The sequence below is a fragment of the Raphanus sativus genome, unplaced genomic scaffold (assembly GCF_000801105.2).
Source record: "Raphanus sativus cultivar WK10039 unplaced genomic scaffold, ASM80110v3 Scaffold0169, whole genome shotgun sequence".
Classification (NCBI taxonomy): Eukaryota; Viridiplantae; Streptophyta; class Magnoliopsida; order Brassicales; family Brassicaceae; genus Raphanus; species Raphanus sativus.
In genome coordinates this window covers 15,326-38,457 of record NW_026615489.1, presented here as the reverse complement: position 1 = coordinate 38,457, position 23,132 = coordinate 15,326, and the positions used below count along the sequence as shown (strand labels likewise).

General features: G+C 35.7%; 4 protein-coding genes across 4 annotated transcripts; 3 read left to right on the top strand and 1 right to left on the bottom strand.

Annotated features, from left to right (window-relative positions):
* The first annotated feature begins 4,375 nt into the window (after positions 1 to 4,375).
* On the top strand, positions 4,376 to 5,050 carry LOC130501347 (secreted RxLR effector protein 161-like). Its single transcript, XM_056996250.1, has one exon. The coding sequence runs from the start codon at positions 4,376 to 4,378 to the stop codon at positions 5,048 to 5,050; it is 675 nt and encodes a 224-aa protein (XP_056852230.1).
* Positions 5,051 to 11,853: 6,803 nt separating this feature from the next.
* Positions 11,854 to 15,144, top strand: LOC108847668 (serine/threonine-protein phosphatase PP2A-3 catalytic subunit). The gene is made up of 11 exons (XM_056996248.1): positions 11,854 to 12,140; positions 12,497 to 12,553; positions 12,640 to 12,723; positions 12,798 to 12,869; positions 12,984 to 13,055; positions 13,300 to 13,340; positions 13,615 to 13,681; positions 13,987 to 14,178; positions 14,279 to 14,368; positions 14,474 to 14,581; positions 14,674 to 15,144. The coding sequence occupies exons 1-11, from the start codon at positions 12,048 to 12,050 to the stop codon at positions 14,737 to 14,739; spliced, it is 942 nt and encodes a 313-aa protein (XP_056852228.1). The 5' UTR covers positions 11,854 to 12,047; the 3' UTR covers positions 14,740 to 15,144.
* A 646-nt stretch (positions 15,145 to 15,790) lies between these two features.
* On the top strand, positions 15,791 to 19,099 carry LOC108847667 (receptor-like serine/threonine-protein kinase SD1-6). The gene is made up of 7 exons (XM_018620976.2): positions 15,791 to 17,128; positions 17,306 to 17,443; positions 17,532 to 17,725; positions 17,815 to 18,025; positions 18,124 to 18,361; positions 18,467 to 18,617; positions 18,701 to 19,099. The coding sequence occupies exons 1-7, from the start codon at positions 15,847 to 15,849 to the stop codon at positions 19,025 to 19,027; spliced, it is 2,541 nt and encodes an 846-aa protein (XP_018476478.1). The 5' UTR covers positions 15,791 to 15,846; the 3' UTR covers positions 19,028 to 19,099.
* Positions 19,100 to 20,189: 1,090 nt separating this feature from the next.
* On the bottom strand, positions 20,190 to 20,585 carry LOC130501344 (uncharacterized). The gene has a single exon (XM_056996245.1). It carries the CDS (start codon positions 20,583 to 20,585, stop codon positions 20,190 to 20,192), a length of 396 nt encoding a protein of 131 aa, XP_056852225.1.
* Between the last annotated feature and the right edge of the window lie 2,547 nt (positions 20,586 to 23,132).

Here is a 23,132-nt window from a genome sequence, read left to right as displayed (position 1 = left end):
AAACAGAGATTCTTAAAGCATAACATAAGAAAGAGAATCAGAGAATAACTAAAGATAAAAGATATCATTTTTTGAAAGAAGGTTTGCAATAAAAGATACCACTTGTTTACTATTCTTCTTGTGTTTACATCTGTTGCAGAGAAAGCTCCCTCGTTTTATTTTGTTGTCTTGTTTCTTCTTTCCTTTTCGTTTCTGTTTTTCTTGGATGCAAAAAAATGTAAGTAATTTCACAAAGATAAAACACATAAAAGAAAATATTTGTATATACCCATTTAACTCATAGATAATAGGAGTTGAGATGCCGATGGTTACCTTTGTTGCTGATAGAGTTTTAACTTCTCAATTTTCATCCTCCTATTGAAAAGTTGAACTTTGAAACTTACACATTCATGTGTCGTTTTACCTGAAATGAATAATTAGGAAATTATTAATTGAGAATAAGAGAAAACTGAATCTAAACAGAAAACATTTAGAATTAAGGGTAATCATAAGTTGTATAGAATTTTTCTGGTCAGTGGAAGAACTGATCAACAGGAGGAAAAGAAACGAAGAAGTAGAAAGTAAAACTAAATAAGATAAAGAGGTAACAAAAAAAAAAGGTAACAGAAAAACAGTTACAGTACGTGATCTTTATTTTGTACGTGGAGATGATAATTTGAGAAAATTTAGGGATCTAGTTTTTTTTTTAAATCAGTTTTTTTATACGTTGAGTTTTGAAATCAATATTTAATCAATATTATCTATTTTATTTTTTTGTAAATCTTTGTTTTGCCAAATGTCAAATTTTAATTAGTTAGGTGACTTGTGCTTTAGTATTATAGGGATGTATGTCGGTTATTTAGTTTGGACACTTTTTTCACTTTTTTGAAACCAACATATTAGAAGATTTATTATTGATATATATATTTTCTGCATGAAAATATTGAAAAACATAATTATTTATTTGACAAAATAGATAAAATAAGAATGATATCAATATATAAAAACTCATTGAGTAAAAGATAATCTGAAAAACATCTGTTTTATATTCAACTATTTTATTTTGATTAGATTTTTCATATGTTTAAAAACAACTTTTATTTATTTGTATTTGAATTTTGTTATTTCCAAAATTTATATGAAACATTGAAGAACATGATCTTATGATTTACATATGTATAGAACACTAAAGTACCTCAATCTAACAATGATTGCATCAAACACAGAAGATCAAAATTGTGATCTGATATATAACTTGTGACCATTCTCAAACTTGTTATGTTGCTATTTTCCAAATATAAAAACCTTGATCTCCGTGTCTGACGTCATCACCAATACATAAGAACTATGATTTTCAGTGTTTGCATGGGTATTGTAGACTACGATAGAGTGTAGAATGTCCATTATGACAATATGTACACCATGTTTATAGAACAGTTGTTAGTATATTATTTGTCTTTTATGTTGCATCTATTTGTTTTATTATTATTTTTTGTTTATTGATCTATTTGTTTTATTTTTTTTTGTTTATTTTTTTTGTTTATTGATATTCTCGTTCTTGTAGTTAGTTAATGTAGTAATTTTGGTCTACTTTATTCTTGTCTTTTGTTTATTGACATTTTGTTTTATTATTATAAATAAAAATTGAATTTAACACAGGTAAAAGTAAATTAAGAAAATAAGTGAACACAGTGAAACAACCACAAATATGTTGCGATTAATATGTGGTTGCAAAGGCTGTCAATGGTTGATTAGATCAATGTTTCGTTGTTTCTAATCATCTGCTCAAACTTAGGGTTTTCTCGTTGTTTCTCAGTGCAGCAGACACAGTGAAATAGAGAAAACAAAAAAAAAATACAGAGAAGTTCAACAATGGCCGCTCCAAATCCACATGGCACCGTCATAGCTCGGATCAAGTTGAATGGTGATGTGGTGAATCTTCACAAAGGAGGCGACGGGATGTTCCTCATTGTGAGAAGTGTGGAGCTCGATCCATCGCATGAGGAGTATTGGGCCGTGATCCAATGAGAAGTCTGAAGACTAAAGGAACCAGTTGAAGTAGTCTGGGCCGGGAAAGACTTGATGCAGAGGTCCATCACTTGATGAAGTCTCGGTGGAGTGTGTCGCAGAGGATTCCTACTCTGTAACAACCTTCATCGTCTTTATCTTATCCTGTGAACAAGTTGTATATTGATCTTGAGCTTGAGAGCGAGAGAGATCATCTTGTAAACACAGAGAAGAGATCTAGTGAATTACGAGGTGCCGCCCTGAAGGAGATGTACCTCGTCGTTTGACAGGGAACTCTAAAACTTCTGCTTGCATTGCGTTCTTAGTTCTTTCGCTTAGTCTCTAATCGATCTCGATCAAACTCGTAGAGGAGTCGCGAACCTGTACGGGAAACAACGAACGAGTCAACGATTCAACAACAACGAAGAGAAGCTAAGATAGATCGATATCTTTCACAATTGGTATCAGAGCACGGTTCGAACAAGGAGTGATTCGATCGGATCGTTGCAAGCGAGTGAAGCAATCATACAGATCTACTTGATCTACAAATGAAGTACTCTAATCTCTAAGAATCAGATCTGATAACAAGTTTGATATACTAGTTTTAAGATCACAGTCTTGGAGTGTATACAAGTGTACTGGTGATTGCGTGTGTTATCTGCAGGTAACAAGTACACGCAAGCGAAGGTCATCGAGAAGATGGATCCTACGCGAGGAAAGTTTGAGATCGAGAAGTTCGATGGGAAGGGAGATTTCGGCTTATGGAAGTTCAAGATGCTGGCTCAGTTAGAGATTCAAGGTCTACTATCGGTCCTCAAGGAGGAGACTACGTCAACATCTGATGAACAAAAGGCAGATGATGATGACGAAGTAAAGAAGGACGTCAAGAAAGCAGAGAAGGACCTACGCGTCAGAAGTCTACTTAGCGTATGCTTGAGTGACGTGATACTAAGGAAGATCATGCACGAGACGATTGCCTTGAGCATGTGGAAAGCATTGGAGAAGGACTATCAAACCAAGTCGCTACCAAACAGGATCTACCTCAAGAAGAAGTTCTTTGCTATAAAATGGAGGAGGACAAATCAATGGAAGAAAATTTCGATTTGTTTCTAAAGCTGATTGATGATCTAGCTAGCATCAAGGTGACCATATCAGATGAAGACCAGGCGATACAGCTACTCTCAAGCCTACCACCAGTCTATGAACCGTTAGTTCACACACTGCAGTATGGTACTGGGAAGGACACACTTACAGTGAGCGAAGTAATGGCATCTGCTTACTCTAAGGAGGTGGAGCTTAAGCAAAAGGGAATATCACCTAAGTCAAAGCAATCTGAAGGTCTCTACACGGAGTCAAGAGGAATAGCTGAAGAAACCGAGATTGGATCATACTGGTTAGCCAGAGACAGAGAAAGAAGGACGATTCGGCCACCATCTAAGTTTGAAGATGCTGATTTCTTGGCGTATGCACTGGCTAGTGCAGAGGATGTGTAAGTAGAGGAACCTAAGAGCTACAAGGAAGCTATGGAAAGTAAAGAGAGAAAACTTTGGAAGAATGCATCAGACGAAGAGATGACATCTTTGAGGAAGAATCACACGTGGGATTATGCTGAAAGACCAAAGAATTGTAAAGTCATTGGTTGCAGATGGCTGTACAAATACAAACCAGGTATACCAGGCGTAGAGGATCCAAGACATAAGGGGAGACTAGTAGCTAAGGGCTACGCTCGGACAGAAGGTATAGACTACAACGAAGTGTTTGCACCAGTGGTGAAACACGTGTCTATTCGTCTGTTACTAGCGTCGGTGGTTCAGTACGACTTAGAGTTGGAGCAACTAGACGTTAAAACAGCTTTTCTACATTGAGTCCTAAAGGAGAGAGTCTACATGGAACAGCCGGAGGACTACATAGAGAAAGGAAAGGAGAAGATGGTGTGCTTATTGAGAAAGTCTCTCTATGGACTGAAGCAGTCACCACGAGAGTGGAACTACAGGTTTCACACGTTTATGGTGAAGCAGGGTTTCCTACGAAGAGAGTATGATCCTTGTGTTTATCTAAAAGGATCAGACGTGGAGGACATGGTGTATCTTCTACTCTATGTAGACGATATGCTCATAGCATCTAAGGAGTTGGGAAGGATTCAGCGACTAAAGGATCAGCTGAGTGCTGAGTTCGAGATGAAGGATCTAAGGAGGGCTCGAAGAATCCTAGGGATGGATATCATTCGAGACAGGAAGAAGAGCACCCTAACTCTATCACAGAATGAATATCTTGCAAAATTCTAAAGATGTTCAGCATGTGGGATTGCAAGCAAGTCAGTACACCCCTAGGTTCACAGTTCAAACTACAAGCAGTTGCTAAGTAGAAGAAGCTAGAAGAAGCTAAAGCTATGGAGGACGTACCTTATTCTAGCGCGGTGGGGAGCCTCATGTACGCCATGGTTGGTTCCAGACCGGACCTTGCTTATGCTGTTGGAATGGTATGTCGTTACATGAGTCAACTTGGAAGGGAGCATTGGTCAGCTGTGAAATGGATAATGCGGTATATTAGAGGAGCGTTAAAGGTGAACTTATCTTTTAAAAAGGGAGAAGACTTCAAGATCCGAGGGTACTGCGATTCAGACTACGCTACAGACAGAGATCGTAGCAGGTCTATTACTGGGTACGTGTATACCGTTGGTGGTAACACGGTGAGCTGGAGGTCGTCGTTGCAGAAGGTAGTGGCCTTTTCCACTACAGAAGCAGAATACATGGCATTGTTAGATGCAGTTCGAGAAGGTATATGGTTAAAAGGAATATGTGCAGAGCTAAAGCTAAACAGTGGAGCAGTAGAAGTACATTGCGACTCTCAGAGTGCTATCTACCTAGCAAGAAACTTTGTCTACCGAGAGAAGACTAAGCACATAGCAACGAAGTTCAATTTCATCAGAGATATAATTGCAGATGGAATTGTAGAGCTGCGGAAGATTCATACTTCAGTGAATCCTGCAGATATGTTAACAAAGGTGTTACCTGGAGAGAAGTTCGAAGGATGCTTAGCTAAGCTAGGCGTCATGGAAGCTTGAAGAAAGGGTGGAGCACAGTCGGTGTTGGAACTGAGACATCGACTGAGAAGCAGATTCGTCTCGGGAGTCAGAGAGGCGGATGTGACTGATATCGGCGATTGATTGAAGTCGGAGGGTTTGAAGTGAGGACAAAAGAACCAAAGATCCAGGGCGGCAAGCCATAAGAACGAACAGGTTCAAGGAGGTTCGTGGAGACTATGGTTCGTCATGCGGCGGAGGAAGTCGATTCCAAGGTGGAGATTGTGAGAAGTGTGGAGCTCGATCCAGCGCATGAGGAGTATTGGGCCGTGACCCAATGAGAAGTCTGAAGACTAAAGGAACCAGTTGAAGTAGTCTGGGCCGGGAAAGACTTGATGCAGAGGCCCATCACTTGATGAAGTCTCGGTGGAGTGCGTCGCAAAGGATTCCTACTCTGTAACAACCTTCATCGTCTTTATCTTATCATGTGAACAAGTTGTATATTGATCTTGAGCTTGAGAGCGAGAAAGATCATCTTGTAAACACAGAGAAGAGATCTAGTGAATTACCAGGTGCCGCCCTGAAGGAGATGTACCTCGTCGTTTGACAGGGAACTCTAAAACTTCGTGCTTGCATTGCGTTCTTAGTTTTTTTCGCTTAGTCTCGAATCGATCTCGATCAAACTCGTAGAGGAGTCGCGAACCTGTACGGGAAACAACGAACGAGTCAACGATTCAACAACAACGAAGAGAAGCTAAGATAGATCGATATCTTTCACACTCATGACGACGGACGAAGGGGTGATCGTGGATGCACAACAACTGCCAGAGGTACTTTATTTTCTCAATTTTAACCCTAAAATATTTGCTGATTGATTTTTGGTATTTTTGCATAACAATCATCCAGTGGATGCTTGGATGGACATAGAGAACGTCGATATTCCTAAAGATCTACCGGCTGAGAAACTTTACCAATACATGAAACAGGGTTTCGCAGGAAGAAACTACAAAGGAAAACTCACTCTGACGGCTCTGTTCGCCAGAACAACTGAGCACGTGACGTTAGAGAAGGTGGAAACTCTGACAGACAACGGGATCCGCTGTGTTGACTTGGGTCTCTGTAAGTAGTTTCCCACCTGATCTTATGAAAATATGCTAATATGCTGCTGACCTTGAGTGTGTTTCAGATTGTGTAGATCCAAGAAAACTAGAAGATGCAGCGGACGATGGAATCGTTGTTGATATGGCGAAGTTTGCCAGACGTGTTTCGAACAGACCTCCTCGCAACATAATGGCCATTAGTGGCAACAGGAAGATTATTGACGCACTCGGCGATCTCAGGGGAGAAGGCTACAGAACCTTGGCTTCATTCAGACACGGCACGTGCAATGTGAATAAGGTCAATCCGGTAGTTGATGATTCGTTTGTGTGGAGACAGCTCCTGACCCTTTGCTGCCAGATTGGGAAAAAGCGGGTGAGAAGGGACGAAGTATCAGGTTCAGCGGGTGAGCCATGCTACTATCAAGTCCCGTACAAGGACAAGTTTATAGCTGTGGTAAGCTTTTTGAGGAATTACTCCGTGGGTAAGAAGACCATCATCTTCTTCCCATTTTGTGAGTCTGTTTCCTGCCATGCAGCCATGCTGAGACAGTTGAAATTCACTTGCCTGGAAATCCACGGCAAACAGCTGCTTGAGGAAAACCTTCTCAGCTTTTTTCGCTTCAAGACAGAAGAAACATGTATTTTGCTCTGCAGCGGGATCATGGTTCTTGGCAGTTTCATGGGAGAAAATAAAAAGTAGCATGATATCATTATTTGATAAAAATATAAAAAAATAACAAATACGAAGCAATAAAATATAAAAGACGGATCTAAATGAAGAAACCATAATTATTACGCTTCAAACAGTTTGTAAGCAATGGTGGTTTATGCAATTTGAAAATTAAAGAAATTTTAATTATTAAAAAGAAATAATGCAAGACAAAACAAAAATATGAAAAATAAGAAAAGGAAGAAAGAGAGAGTGATACAAGTAAAAATAATCAATAAATATTAAAAAATAATTATCATACTACTATACTAAAGAATCATATATGCTTCAATTTAATTCAAAATGATTTTCATTTTGTATGAGTTTCATGAAAAAATCAAATTTATGACATTAAACAACATAGCATATGTTTTATCTTGATATGTAAACTCATGATATTTCTAAAGCGTTCTTTTATCTTGAAAGTTAAACATGTCGTTTTTTTAAAACATAGTTTCTATACAATCTTGACTTGAACAACTATTGTACATCTAAACCAATTTATTTCACTTATATTCACAATAAAAAGAATGTATGAAGCAAATATTTGTAATGACTTGGTAATTTTGATAATAGATGTTGGATGTGTATTGACTCAAATATTTAGAAATTGCTATTTAATACTGAATTGGATTTTGATTGCATGGATTTATAGTTTGATTTCCACGGTGATTAAACCGATTTCATCAATAATCTTCATGGATGGCTATTCAATCAACTCTTCAAAAAATAATCACATTAGATCATATGTTCATTTTCCCCTTATAACTACAATTGATATATTTGTTTTCTACTCCTATAACTAAATCGGATTAACTTAAATGAAGGCCTTGCCTAATCAACTAAGCCTTTGAGCTTAATATTTTGTTTCTCATGCATTTTAATATTAATGAAAGCCTTTTCAAAAAAAAAAAAAACTTAAATGAAGACGAAAAAGCTATAGGTGTTTGATAGTGAACATATGATAAATGGTCACAAATTCAAAAATCATCTGATCAAAACTCATGGTAAAACTCAAAAATAATTAATAATAGTTACATTCAAACCTTTTTTCACTTTATCAGATTTTTACAACATATGTTTCAAGTATCTAAACATTTTATCTACAAATTTGAGATACACATCCAAAATGGAAAAGAGAACTGAAACACAAAATTAAATTAATTTGGCATAAGATCATCCCCTAGACTATATTTGCGAAGTGATTTTGCCACATGTCGTCTCCACAATCAATTTCACAAAAAAATGATGACATGGTTACTAAAATTGATGACATGGCTTATAATTAAATATGACATGGACAATAAGATTTTTTGCTGATATATATTTTTGGTAAACTTTATAAAATATGTCAATAATTCATACATTACATTTAATGCCGATTTATATTTTTGGTAAACTTTTTTAAATATGGTAATAACTCATAAATAATCCATAAAATAAATATATTCAAATATGAATTATAAATTTCGAAATTTTATTTAATTTTACTTTTATAACTATAAATTTTATTACTAAAAATTTCAAACTTTTCTACATCTTTTAAAAAAGTAAATAAAATTTTAATCGTAATATCATTAGTTTCTTTTAGATATCTAATTTTTTAAAAAATATTGTTTAGTTTTAATCTCTATAATATTATTTGAGAAGTCAGTTTCCTATGTGTCGCGGTCGCGTTAATTCTTATGATAGTTAATTACAATAGTACTCTTAGTGAATCAAATATATCTATTTGTCATTATTAAAAAGAAAAAAATTCTTTTTTATTTGGGTTTCCTTCTCTAAATAACCTATATAATGAAAAAATTGTAAATTTTAAAAACGAAAAATATCTTTTATATATAATGCGATGCATTAAAAGGAAACTTAACAAAATAATTTTGATTTTAGAGTAAATAAATAATTATCCCTTTAAAATATAATCTTAAACAACATAATATATATTTTAATATAATTATTTTATTTTAATTAATCTATTTCTCAAATTTATTACAAAAAATTAAATAACATAACACAAGATATTTTAATGAATAAAAATGCATTTTTTATTTTCTAATTAAGTATCCTTATATATTTTTCCAAATCAAATATATAATAAAGAAAGTATTTAGAAAATTTATAATGAAAACATTTTTATATGTGATGTAATTTTATATACAAAAAAGAAAGTTCAGAAAATAATCTTGACTTTATAAGTTTATAAGTTATTTTTATGCAACTTCGTACCGATCATGACTTTACTTTCTATTTTTTTTTTGCAAATTAACATATACCAAATTATAAAAGATAGTAACATACTTACATATCTATGATGAAGAACCAAAGGAATACAATTAATTCAATTTGGTTGAGTTAAACTAGAAATAATATATTTTAGTTTGAAGGAATATATGTAACACAATATATCCACAAAATGAGTAATTGGACTAATCTAAATTTTTAATACAAAATCAAACACTTAACTAAATATAATGTATTATTGTTCATATTAATATTTTTATAAATATAAACTATAGAAAAATGTAACATACTATTAACTAATATGAGATCTCAATTAATATTATGAATATATATTAACCAACTATTGCAACTAAGTTATTTTATATAATTTATACATATGCATGAGGTTTCAAAATACTATCGTTGTTATATTAATATCAGTAACTTTGAGTCAATTAAAACTTTAATTTATTTTTACTATTTGATTTTAAAAATAAATTATATTAAATTATACATAATATTTCTAAAATATATTTACAAATCTAAGGCAATATCAAATTAAATGTAAACAACAAAATTAATCAATATTTTAATCTATATAATAAACAAATTATGGTTGAATTGGAAAATTAGATATTATCTTATATATCCAAAATTATACCTATGATTAAAATAAAATAATATTATTTGAAAAATAGCATACTGATTACAATATGAATTACATAGTATTTAAAAATAAAAAATTATAGTAAACTATTTAATATATTAATTTTATAAATATTTATATCCGTGCATGCGCACGGGAAAATCACCTAGTTTACCAATAGAAAAGTATTAAAATATAAAAAACAATAAATATGAAAGGTACATTGTGAAGGAGTAACCATAAATATCTTAATAAAAACAAAACAAGAAAAATATGAAAATATCAGAAAATAAGAAAAGAATGGTGAAACAAGAAAAAAAACTTATTCAAATCACTCAAAATAATTATGGTGACGAATCCTCTACGGATCAAATTAATTCAAAAGAACTTTCAATTAGTATCAGTTTCATGGAAAATCAAAAATTATAACATCAAATAAAATAGCATATGTTTATCCAGAAAATTAAACTCATGTTTATATCTACCGAAATATTTACTATAGCTTATGTGCTTTACATTTATGAATTCAAGTTCAACATGCTGAGGGTAGATCTTAATTCAGTTTTGTATACTAATATAATAAAAGTAAATGCGCCAGCAGCTATATGAACAATGCAAATAAACAACCGAAGAAGTTTCAAGGATATCACTAATCTCATAACATAATCAATTTCTCAATAAAATGTTTAGCTTACAACTATGACAGATAGGTTTCACTGTGAGTTTAAAGCTCTTATAAGCCCAAGAAATCAGCAAGGTTTAGCCTATAACTAAGATAACGAGGTTTCATTGTAAGTTTCAAGCCTCTTAACCAAGATAATGAGCACATTTACCATGATGATAACTTGTTCATCTACAACATCTAACACACGAAGACTAGCACGCTTCCTTAGAGGAGCCGTGGGACAAGTACAAAGTATCAGCATCAAAAGGAGTCATGTCATTCCCCTTTAGGTCAGATTCGGATCCCTCCGTTGATTCCTTTTCCTCCCGCACCTTTTCCTCGAAATGAGAAAGAAGATGGTACACTCGAATTGTATTATTTAAGTACTTATTGCTTGCCAAAGATCCTACTTCTATAATTGGTGGGTCACCGGGTTATTCAAATAAGTCGTATTTTCTGTGGTTTTCCCATGTTACAATTTTCGGTTAAACATTCCATTAGGGAACCTGATCTTGACTCTTTTGTGTGGTATTCATTCTCGTTCGGCTCTTGGAATCACATCCAGCAGTGGTTGGAATAGCTTGCAAAATCCACTGATGCACAATATGCTACCAGCCATTTGCAGTCACTGCTCTGAAACCCACACTCTTTCTCAACCAAACATATCCGATTCAGTCTTGAAGGTGTATGAACATGTACAATGTACAGAAAGAATGGCTTAAAGTATTCACACGGTTTATGTTGTGTCTTAGAAAAGCTAACTTTGAAGTCTTCTGATTCTTCAAGCTAACTAGACCTTTGTACTCAATCTCCAGCTCAGCTAGGAGCCTATCATCCATAGCCAGCGTGTCCACATCGATTTAAGCTAACGATCTTCTCTTCTCTACCTCCGAAAGTCTCTGAACATCTTGTCCCTTCTTCTCAAGGTTCAAAATTTCTTTCATGTAAGGGACGAAGCCATGAATCTCATAGATATTTATTAACAACGGACCCATCAGTTTTTAACAGACTTCCTCCATCTTGTGCACATCATCTTCTGTAGAAATCTCAGATAGGCTTGCAGGACACGTTTCCTTGACCTGTTTAGCTTCCTGAGCAAGCAACTCTATCCTCTTCAAGAAAAGAGGATGCAGTTGCAGGAACATATAAGCCTCCAGGAAAATCCAGATCCATTACTCTAGTGGCGGTAGAGAAACGACCTTTAGCAAGTCTTTCTGCAAAACCATCCGGACATATCGAATTTGTCTCTGACATTTGTGATGACATTCATCGGAATCAGATCACGGAGAGCCAGATAAAAAAAAACCGTTAAATGAATATGAGAAGTAGAGAAGCAAAAGCTGGAACCGGTTTGATTTAACCGTAAAATTTCCGAACCCATAAATCGGTTTATGATTTCTTCTCCTTCCCGTACCGGTGACGACGATTCTTTTTAATTTTTATAAAGGGAAGGGAAGAGGGGGGGGGTTTTATGGTATATCAAAGAATACAGCTCGAAAGCTACAAACCACTCGCTTCTCTTTTCACGCGCCATCTCTTCTCTTCTGCACTGCGCACACAAAGCGAGCGAGAGAGAGAGAGAGAGAGAGAGAGAGAGAGCGAAGAATACGCAGATTCCATCCAATTTAGGGTTACAGATTCCCCTAATTAGGTTCCTAATCTGTTTCCCCGGATCGGAGGAAGACGGAGGAGTAACGAGAATGGGGGCGAATTCAATACCGACGGACGCAACCATTGATCTGGATGAGCAGATCTCCCAGCTCATGCAGTGCAAACCCCTCTCCGAACAACAGGTGCCCTCCACTCTCCCCGTAGATGATAAATTTTCCTCTGCCCCTTGACATTTTTTTCTCTACGCCTGTTTTTATGGACTTGGGTTGTATCGAATGATTGGATCTGTTAGAGCTTTCATCGGGTTTGATGTTAAATCTTGACGTCTGGTTTGATGATGATTTTGGCTAAAGCTTGTATTTTTTTTTATATGCCTGGTGATTTGATGTAGACAGATAAGATCTTTGATTACTTAGCATCACCATATCAGCGGAGAAAAACTTTAGTTTTTTTTTTGTGATTGATATTTCTCTGTGTGCCAAGTAGATTTCTGTCAGTCATGAATATCATATGGGAACGTTGTTTTTGTTTTCTTTAGGTCAGATCATTATGCGAGAAAGCCAAGGAGATCTTAATGGATGAAAGCAACGTTCAGGTTTGTTCTTGCTTCTTGGTGATTGTATTTTCAATTTGGTAGACTGTTTGTGGTGCTAGCCATGAATTCATTCTTTTAACTTGCAGCCTGTGAAAAGCCCTGTGACAATCTGCGGTGATATTCATGGACAGTTCCATGATCTTGCTGAGCTTTTCCGTATTGGTGGAATGGTAAAAATCTATTAATTACCCCCTTTCCTGCATTTGGCTCTGGTGTAAGTGTTTTATTTTCGTCTCTTTTGCAGTGCCCTGATACCAATTACCTGTTTATGGGAGATTATGTTGACCGTGGTTACTATTCTGTTGAAACTGTCACGGTACGAGGATGATATATGTAGACTTCTTTTCTTTTCCTTGTATGAGTAGCCTTGTTGGTTCGGATTATGAAGTATGTTGATACTGATTCTCCTTTTTTTTAATCCTCTTTCCAGCTGTTAGTCGCCTTAAAGTTGCGATATCCTCAGCGACTCACCATCCTTAGAGGAAACCATGAAAGTCGTCAGGTAAAGTAATGCTTTATGATCTTATTATTGTATGTCTACTTGAAAATCTACCTTCTGAAGTTAAATACTTTACAAAATTCAGACCTTTTTCCATCGTTGAGATCTAGGTTGATTGGCACAATTTTCTTCTTATAAATTTGTCTTATTCTCTACAACATACATTTTGTGCGCGTTAAATTTGTTGACTAGAACTATTCTGCCTTCCTACTTTCTATCTGACGCATGTTTTCCTTCTTTTTGACAGATTACTCAGGTTTATGGATTTTATGATGAATGTCTGCGAAAGTGAGTCCTCTGCAAAAAAATCCTTGTTCTTTAGCTGTTGTTAGTTGCATGCAAGTAGTTTGTTTCATCGTTAGCATTAATCGTCCTTACTTTGTGCGGTTGCCACATGTGTGTTGATATTTTCTTTTCCTCCCTGTCCTAATCCTTCAAGCTTATGACTACCTGCTTATAACAATGTTGCTACATTTATTATCTTACTTATCCGCGAGTTTGATTAATTTTGATTGTAGATTTTTTGCCACTTGTTTACCAAAGGTTGCTGCTTTTCTTGCAGGTATGGCAACGCAAATGTTTGGAAAATCTTTACAGACCTCTTCGACTATTTCCCACTGACTGCCTTGGTTAGTGCCTATCATGTTTGAGATCTTTCTTCTTTAATGATGTTTTTTGTCCACATGATTATTATTTTATTAATTCCTGGAGCCTTTAGTATAGATGCTCAGTCCTTTGTCTTGTGCTAGCAAAATATTCTTTTGAACCAAAGATTGCTTTTTGTATTGTGCCACATCAATTTTCAAGACATTAGTGTTCTGATAAATGCAAAGAATGGAAGATTCACACGTATGACTTATCTGCCTAGAATGCTATAGTTGTTTTCTATACATTATTCAAGTATTATCAAATCATTTATGTTATTCTATTGCAGGTTGAGTCAGAAATATTTTGCCTTCATGGTGGATTGTCTCCATCTATCGAGACACTTGACAACATAAGGAATTTTGATCGTGTTCAAGAAGTGCCCCATGAAGGGCCGATGTGTGACTTATTGTGGTCTGACCCTGATGACCGTTGTGGTTGGGGCATCTCTCCACGTGGTGCCGGATATACATTTGGCCAGGTAATTACAAACCTCAGAGCGGTCCTGAATCTCTTTCTGTCATTCCTTTTTGAACTTAGTGTCTAATTGACTTTCATCTCTTTTCATTTTGTTTCTATAGGACATATCTGAACAGTTCAACCACTCAAACAGCTTAAAGCTGATCGCCCGAGCTCATCAGCTGGTTATGGATGGATACAACTGGGCTCATGTAATGCTTAATCTCAACCCTCCTATATTCCTTTATTCCATAGCTTTAGGAGGCTTAAGATGTTTGCTCACTATTATACTATATACTTTTTTTTCCCGTTGACAGGAGCAAAAGGTGGTAACGATCTTCAGTGCACCAAACTACTGTTACCGTTGTGGGAACATGGCTTCGATTCTTGAGGTTGATGACTGCATGAACCACAGCTTCATTCAGGTCTTGCCTCAAAACCCATATGTTTTGTCTGCTAACGAAATTAGTGTAGAGGGAAAAAACTAACTAAAGTAAAAAAAAAACTGTGGGTGCAGTTTGAACCAGCACCGAGGAGAGGAGAACCAGACGTTACTCGAAGAACACCAGACTATTTTCTCTGATCACTGGACACGGAATCATCTCAGCAGTTGCCTCCACAACTGAAAAGGTCACAGTTGGTTAGTAACTCAAGAATCTGGTTTCTATGCAATGTGTTTAAGGTTGCTGTGTTTTAAGTTCAACTCAGTCCCATCCCACCACCAGAATATAGTGTGTATGTTGTAGGCGAAGAAGGCCTTCTCTTATCTTCCTCTATAACCAAGAAGAAGAAAAAGAGAGGTCGATGGACTGACTCGATAGTACTATCATACACATTGTTTAATTGATGTTATTAGCTTATTTGTTCTTTCTGCATCCAAATGTGTGTTTCATGTTTAAGAGGATCTTTTTGTTTCGTATAATTCTTTTGTCAGATTTCACTATTTTTTTAGTTTACAAATCCAATGAAGCTTTTTTATTTTAACTCATGGACCTGCGTTTTACCGAAACTGTACATGATAAACTGACCGAGCCTCTCAAACTTACGAAGCATACATAAAAATGACTCTAGCTCTAGCTCGGACTCGTCTACCACGCGTGCCGAAATGAAAACAAATGTGCACTGTTAGGTTATTGCCTGTAGGATCTTTTTTGTTCTAAAGTTATTGGTAAACAAAAACAAATGTGCACTGTAGTAAAAATCTCATCTTTTTATCATGTTACTAATTCCAAAATTCTTTTTTCTTTTGATATATTTTTTTGTTCAAATTTCTTTTTCTTTTTTTCTTTTGATATTAGTAGCCAAATTGACCCTTTCCTATTTATATATATATATATATATATATATGACACGCTACACACGCAAAGGGTTGACTTTCTTTTGGGAGTAAACGGAGAAGAGTTGTATATTTAGAAAAATACAAAGTTACAAAAAAGAACACTGATAAATAATTGTAAAAAAACTATAGAAAACGAGTTAAAGAAAAAAAAAACAGAAACGTCCTTATCATTTCATTTGCTAGGTCAATTCTATAGTCTATAGTAAAATGCCAACGAGAAGACCAAGAATTAACGAAGCCAAAAAAGATTATATTATTGGCAATAATTCAAATAGAAAAACGTTCAACATATAACACAAAACATGTTCGAAATCCCCCAAAAGATAAAAATTCCCAAGAAAGAAAGAAAAGATGAGAAGTGTATCAAACTACGATCATTTGTACACCTTGGTCTTAATTATGCTTCCTGCTTTATCAATCTCTACCAACACTTTATCAGCCATAGACTCTCTCACCGTGGCAAGCAACAAAACCATCGTATCTTCCGATGAAACCTTCGAGCTTGGTTTCTTCAATCTCCCCTCAAGCTCTCGTTGGTACCTCGGGATTTGGTACAAGAAGATCCCTACGAGAACTTACGTATGGGTCGCGAACAGAGACAACCCTCTCTCTAACTCCAACGGAACTCTCAGAATCTCCGACAGCAACCTCGTCATATTCGACCAATCCGAAACACCTGTCTGGTCAACCAATCTGACCGGAGGAGATGCGGGATCATCTCCACTGGTTGCGGAGCTACTCGATAACGGTAACTTCGTGCTCAAGCAATCGAACAACAATAGCGATAATCAAGACGGGTTCTTGTGGCAGAGTTTCGATTTTCTGACGGATACTTTGCTTCCCGAGATGAAGTTGGGTTGGGATCACAAAACCGGGTTGAACCGGTACTTGAGATCATGGAGAAGCCCGGATGATCCGTCAAGCGGGGATTTCTCGACGAAGCTAGAAACCACCAGAGGGTTCCCTGAGTTCTACGCGTGGAACAGAGACTCGATCATCTACAGGAGCGGTCCGTGGAGCGGGAACCGGTTTGGAAGTGACGTGCTGGACATGAAACCGATCGATTACCTAGGTTTTAATTTCACAGCGAATAACGAACAAGTTACTTACTCGTACCGAATCACCAGACCGAACGTTTACTCCAGAGTCGTACTAAGCTCCGCGGGGTTGTTACAGCGGTTCACTTGGTTCGAGACGGAGCAGAGCTGGAGACAGTTATGGTATTTACCGAGGGACCTATGCGATGACTACAGAGAGTGTGGAGATTACGGTTACTGCGATTTGAACACTTCGCCGGTTTGTAATTGTATCCAAGGGTTTGAGACGAGGAGGAGTAGCCAAGAAGCTGGTTGCGTGAGGAAGACGGGGCTGAGCTGTGACGGTAAAGATGGGTTTGTGAGGTTGAAGAAGATGAAGTTGCCTGATACTAGGGTGACGGTTGGGGACAGTGGGATTGGGTTGAAAGAATGTGAGGAGAGGTGTTTAAAGGATTGTAACTGTACGGCGTTCGCTAATATGGATATTCGTAACGGAGGATCAGGTTGTGTGATTTGGAACGGAGATATTTTCGATGTCCGGAACTTTCCTAATGGAGGTCAGGATCTCTACGTCAGACTTGCCGCTGCTGATCTCGGTTAGTTCTTTACGAAGTTATGTTTAGGTTTACCATTGTCTTGGATATACAATACAACAGTCCAGAGCAATTATACTGTGTTTGTTTTTTCATATAATGTTTTATAAAAGAATAGCAAAGTTTACTCTAGCAGGGTTTTTTTTCTTCTTTTCATTATTTACCTTGTTTTTGTTACAGTGGACAAGAGAACCAAGAACGGGAAAATCATAGGTTTGAGTATTGGAGTGACTATTATTTTGCTTCTTTTGTGTTTCATCATCTTCCGCTTTTGGAAAAAGAAACAAAAGCGATCAATAGCAATTCAAACACCAATTGGTACAATCAACCACTTTTATTTTCTTTATTGTTGTCAATATAATTTTGATATCCAGTATGTGTTGATTTTGTTGTCTGGATAAAACAGTTGATCAAGGGAGAATGGAAGATTCGCTTATGACCGAACTGGCAATAACAAGCAGGCGCTACATATCCAGAGAAAACAAAACTAATGATGATCTAGAGCTTTCATTGATGGAGTTTGAAGTTGTTGCCTTGGCAACAAACAATTTTTCTAACGCCAACAAGCTTGGAAAAGGTGGTTTCGGTACTGTTTACAAGGTAAACAAAAGTGTTACAGAACGTACTGAAAAATTATCACCGCTCAAAGGTGAGTTTCATTGTATTAATTAAATGTATGGACCTAATAGGGAAGGTTACTTGATGGGAAAGAAATTGCGGTGAAAAGACTATCCAAAATGTCTTTACAAGGGACCGATGAATTCAAGAACGAGGTTAGACTAATTGCGAGGCTTCAGCACATAAACCTTGTCCGACTTCTTGGTTGTTGTGTTGATAAGGGGGAGAAGATGTTGATCTATGAGTACTTGGAGAATCTAAGCCTTGATTCTCATATCTTTGGTTAGTATAACTCATACTAAACAGCTTCTATTCTAAAAATGTAACATATTTGAGGGATAAAGATAACACTTTTTTTTTTGTTGTGGTTTGATTTGTAGACATAACCCGACGCTCTAGCTTAAATTGGGAAATGAGATTTGATATTACCAATGGTATTGCTAGAGGACTTGTATATCTTCACCGAGACTCACGTTTTAGGATTATCCATAGAGACTTGAAAGCAAGTAATGTGTTGCTTGATAAAAATATGATTCCAAAGATCTCAGATTTTGGAATGGCCAGGATCTTTGGAAGAGATGATACTGAAGTTAATACGAGGAAGGTGGTGGGAACTTAGTAAGCACTCATTTTCTAAAACATTAAATTATATTTGAGCTTTTGTCTTTAATCTCAGTTCGAAACAATACAGCTTAAAAAATGAGTTAAATCTTTGTTATACAGTGGTTACATGTCTCCAGAATATGCAATGGACGGGGTATTCTCGATGAAGTCGGATGTTTTCAGCTTTGGGGTTTTGCTCCTCGAGATTATAAGTGGCAAGAAAAATAACGGATTCTACAACTCAAACCGTGACCTTAATCTCCTCGGCTTCGTAAGCTTAGCTAATAACTTGAAATCGATATAGTTCTGATGATAACACAATAAAAGAAAAACATTTCATCTTTTTGTGTATAGGTGTGGAGGAACTGGAAGGAAGGAAAATGGCTAGAGATCGTAGACCCGATCATCATAGATTCTTCATCGTCAACATGCCAGGCACATGAAATTTTAAGATGCATACAAATTGGTCTCTTGTGTGTTCAAGAACGTGCTGAAGACAGGCCAGTGATGGCTTCAGTAATGGCGATGATTGGAAGCGAAACTATGGTTATCCCTGAGCCTAAACGGCCGGGTTTTTGCGTTGGGAGAAATCCTCTTGAGATTGATTCGTCGTCGAGTACACAGGGAAATGATGAATGTACAGTGAACCAAATAACACTCTCGGTTGTTGACGCTCGATAGTTTTGACTTTTGAGTGTTACCCACCCAATATGTTTTGTATGCATGTTCACTACAAGAAAACAAGGTTATTCCCGACGCAGTTCCCAACGGAAACTATTCCGTCAGGAATTTCCGACAAAATCCCGACGAAAATCGGTTAGAAATCCATCGGGAAATACCGACGAAACAGTATCCGTCGGGAATTCCTGACGGAATTCCGACGCATTTCCGAAGAATATGTGACCGTTTGTGCATACCAACGTTGTTTTCGATGCAAGTTTGAATAGCAAAGTTTTACTTAGAAATGTTATATTTTTTTTAACGCTGATTTATTATTATGATATTACAATTATTAGGAACATTACATAGACGATTCGACAACCGATAATACTACCTGTCTTATGAAGATTTACACCTAACTGCATCATCTGAGCCGTCCTATGAAGATCCACGCCTGACCAGATTTACTTGCACCATGTTGAAGATCTCTTGTAATCCTTTCTTCCATAATCGCATAGTTGCATGTAATTTTTTCTTCTATAATCTGCATAGTTGCCTAATAAATCGCACTCTCTCCGGGACTTGTAATCTGGATGTAAAGAAAATCTGCAATAAATTGCATAGTCTGGGAGTCGAACCCCAGACCTGAATGTAGAAGCCTTTAGACCTTAACCACTAGGCTAAGGTGCTTCCACACTTAGAAATGTTATATAGGGTTGAGAAATTTAGTGTTGGCCCAGTCCATCCAAATATTTAGGAACCCTAATGCATTAGTCATAAAGTATTTAAGGCCAACTTAGAACTCGGTTAAAGAAATACAAAGTCTTGACAGGTTGAGACTTGTTAGATAATTTTTTCTTTTGTAAACAACAAAGATTTGGTGTATTTGTTAAAACTTCGGAAATAAAAATTTCTTAGAAAATTGTAAAATTAGGGAATTTTGCCAAAATAGTAAAAATTAAGAATTTCCGTTAAAATTGAAAAATGTTTTTCTGCCAGATCGAGTTTTCCACCAAACACGAAAATTTGATTTTTCCGTTAAAACCACAAAACAAAGTTTTATGTCAAAATTGTAAAATCGAGTTTTTCTGTCAAAACCGTAAAATCGAGTGTCTTTTTTTTTGTAACACTTAAGCTTGCAACTGAAAAATGGCCTCAGGCCCATGGTCTGCCCAAATGGGCCTTAATACAACAAAGAAGACAGAGATCGTTTTGCCAAACTATCGGCAGCGACATTTGATGATCGAGAGATATGAGAGAAAGTGAAACCGACAGAATCAGAGGAGAGTCTTTGAATGTCTTTCACAATTCCAAAGATTTCCTTTACCTGAGTGTCGTTGTTTATAGCTCTGATGAGCGTTTGATTGTCAGATAGAAAGATGAGCTTCTGGAGCCCTAGTTCTACTGCAGTGGTGACCCCGTGTCGGAGTGCGATTGCTTCCGCCATTAACAGCGATGAGATACTGTCTTCTGTAGCTGATCCTTGGTGAAAGCAAAACCCTGTTGGAACAGTGAAGATCCAAGCGAATCCTGCCCTCATTGTTCCATGATCAAAAGCCGCGTCTGTTTTGCATGTCATCACCGGAGAGGGTGTCCTCGAGATCCGGCGGCTTCCTCCTGCACCAGGTATGGATTTGCTGATTACCGGAGAGGGTGTCCTGGAGTGTCTTTTTTAAAACTGTAAAATTGCATTTTTCCCACCAACCGTAAAATCAAGATTTTCCAAAAAAATCGTAACATCGAGATTCCCCACCAAAACTGTAAAATTGAGATTTTTTACAAAACTGTAAAATTGAGATTTTTTACCAAAACTGTAAATTGAGTTTTCCCATGAAAATCGTAAAAATAGGGTTTCCCGCCAAAATCGTGAAATTAAGATTTTCCGTCAAAATCGTAAAAAGAAGAATCCCTGCCAAAACCGTAAAATCAAGATTTCCCGCAAGAACCATAAAATCGAGATTTTCTGCCCAAACCGTAAAATTGGAATTTTTCACCAAAACCGAAAATTGAGTTTTTCCGCTAAACCACAAAACGGGATTTCTTTCCAAACCCGTAAAATCAGGATTTTTTGCCAAAACCGTAAAGTGAGATTTCTCGCCAAACACACAAAATCGAATTTTTCCGCCAAAATCGAGTTTTTCACCAAAATCACAAAATAAGTTTTTTTCACCACTATCACAAGTCTTTAAATTGAAAGAAAAAATATTTTAGTTAGAAACAAAATTAATTTTTTTTGTTTTCAATTTAAAGACTTGTGATAGTGGTGAAAACCATTTTCTTTGGTTTATGTTAATATATGAGATAATTTGTATTTTGTAATAGATTACAAAAAATGTATTTCGCATAAAAAATAAAAGGGTTGAGAAGGGTTTCAACCCTAGTTTTTAGAAGCCCTGGCCGTTGGAGAGAGAGAGAACGCTGTCAAGAATTCGAACAGCTGGTTTTCGGTGGTTATGTTATCATCGGAACCAGCGTTCTCCTCTTTTATGTCTTGTGATTTATTGCTACTTGCTTTGGGTGCTCTATTTTAGGTTTTGGTTTTGGATTTGGTGACATCTAGGATGAGAGGGATGTCTTCGGCCTCAGAATTGTGTTTCTTCATTTCTGCTTCGAATTTGGAGTGTGTGTTTAATCAGTTGTTGTCAAGTTGAGATTTTCTTTAGTTTTGAGTTGTGATGCTTATGTTTTTCTTCGGTCGCTTGCAGTCGTGGTCGATTCGTTTTCGCCTGGTTCTAGCTTTTTGGTTTCGTCGATGTGAGTTGTATTTGCTGTGGAAGTATCTACTAGACCTTTCCTTTATCCACCATGGATTGGGTGAGTGTTTCAAGACGAAGCAGTGGGATTGATTTGTGGGTTTTCTCTAGCGAGGAGGGTGACTAGTTTAACTCTGTAGATCGCTATTCTGCCTAACGAGTGTCAGCGTGTAAGATGCGTAAATCTTCGCCGGTGTTTTCCATTTAACGTTTCAAGTTTGTAGGTCTTTGATCATAGCTCATGCTTTTACTGATTTTGCACCTGTTTTGGTTTGGTGGTGTATCTTTCAGGGTTTGGTCTGCTTAAGTCATTGGTTCTTGGGTTATCTTCGCTCTCATATTTTTTCAGGAATGTCTGCGAGTTATGACTAGCCCATCAGTTTCATTTTTAGTACTTATAGCTCTCTAATAAAAATATGATATAATATGTTATCTCACATTTGAGTTCATTATGTTTAATTAAAATTACTTATAATACCACTTATATATTTATATAGCACTATAGCTATGAAAATGCTAAAGAGTTAATTATATTATAAAAATCAAATAGTTGTATTAATTATATTATAAAAATCATTAGTTGTATGAATATAATTTACCAATCATAAATTCATATTAATAATCAAAATGGAAACAATGTTGGTTTATATTTCTGACGTATCACAACTAAATATATCAACTATATTAGGCTTTAAAAAGTTTAAATGCAAAAATAAATAAGAAACAATTAAATACAATAAAATGTTGATAATTTTAAATGAATATAAATGGTGAAAGTTTTATGTATAGTAATTAGGATGAAACTAATTAATCTCGTTAGCCATAAAAATAGGAGTGGAACATTTAAAATATTGAAAGTTAATTAAGGGAACTTCAAAAAGATCTTATTAATATACATTTCTAGTGAAATATGTACATCTGTTGTTCAAAAAAAAGTGAAATATGAACATGTCCAAAATCTAAATGACAACATTTATAAATAGATAAAAAAATAGAATTCTAAATTAATAGAATACTAAACTTTAACCTGCACATCCGTGCGGGGTAAACTTTCATTTTATAAATATATAACTTTAATATAATATTGATTATAATTAAAAATTTATAAAAATGTATTTGTATTTTTTAAATAAATTTTTATTTAACACTATATTATTAATCACGAATTAATCATGCATTAATTTAAAAAAATATTTAAAACTTATACTAAAATTTTGTTAAATTTGTTTTTCAACATATTTTGTTAGCTAAAATTATAATTTATTTTTTCAGTTAAAATTATTTATTATTAATATCCTTATAACTATTAAGGTTTTGAAATAATATTATATATTTAATAGATCAATAGATTAATATAAATAATTAAATATATA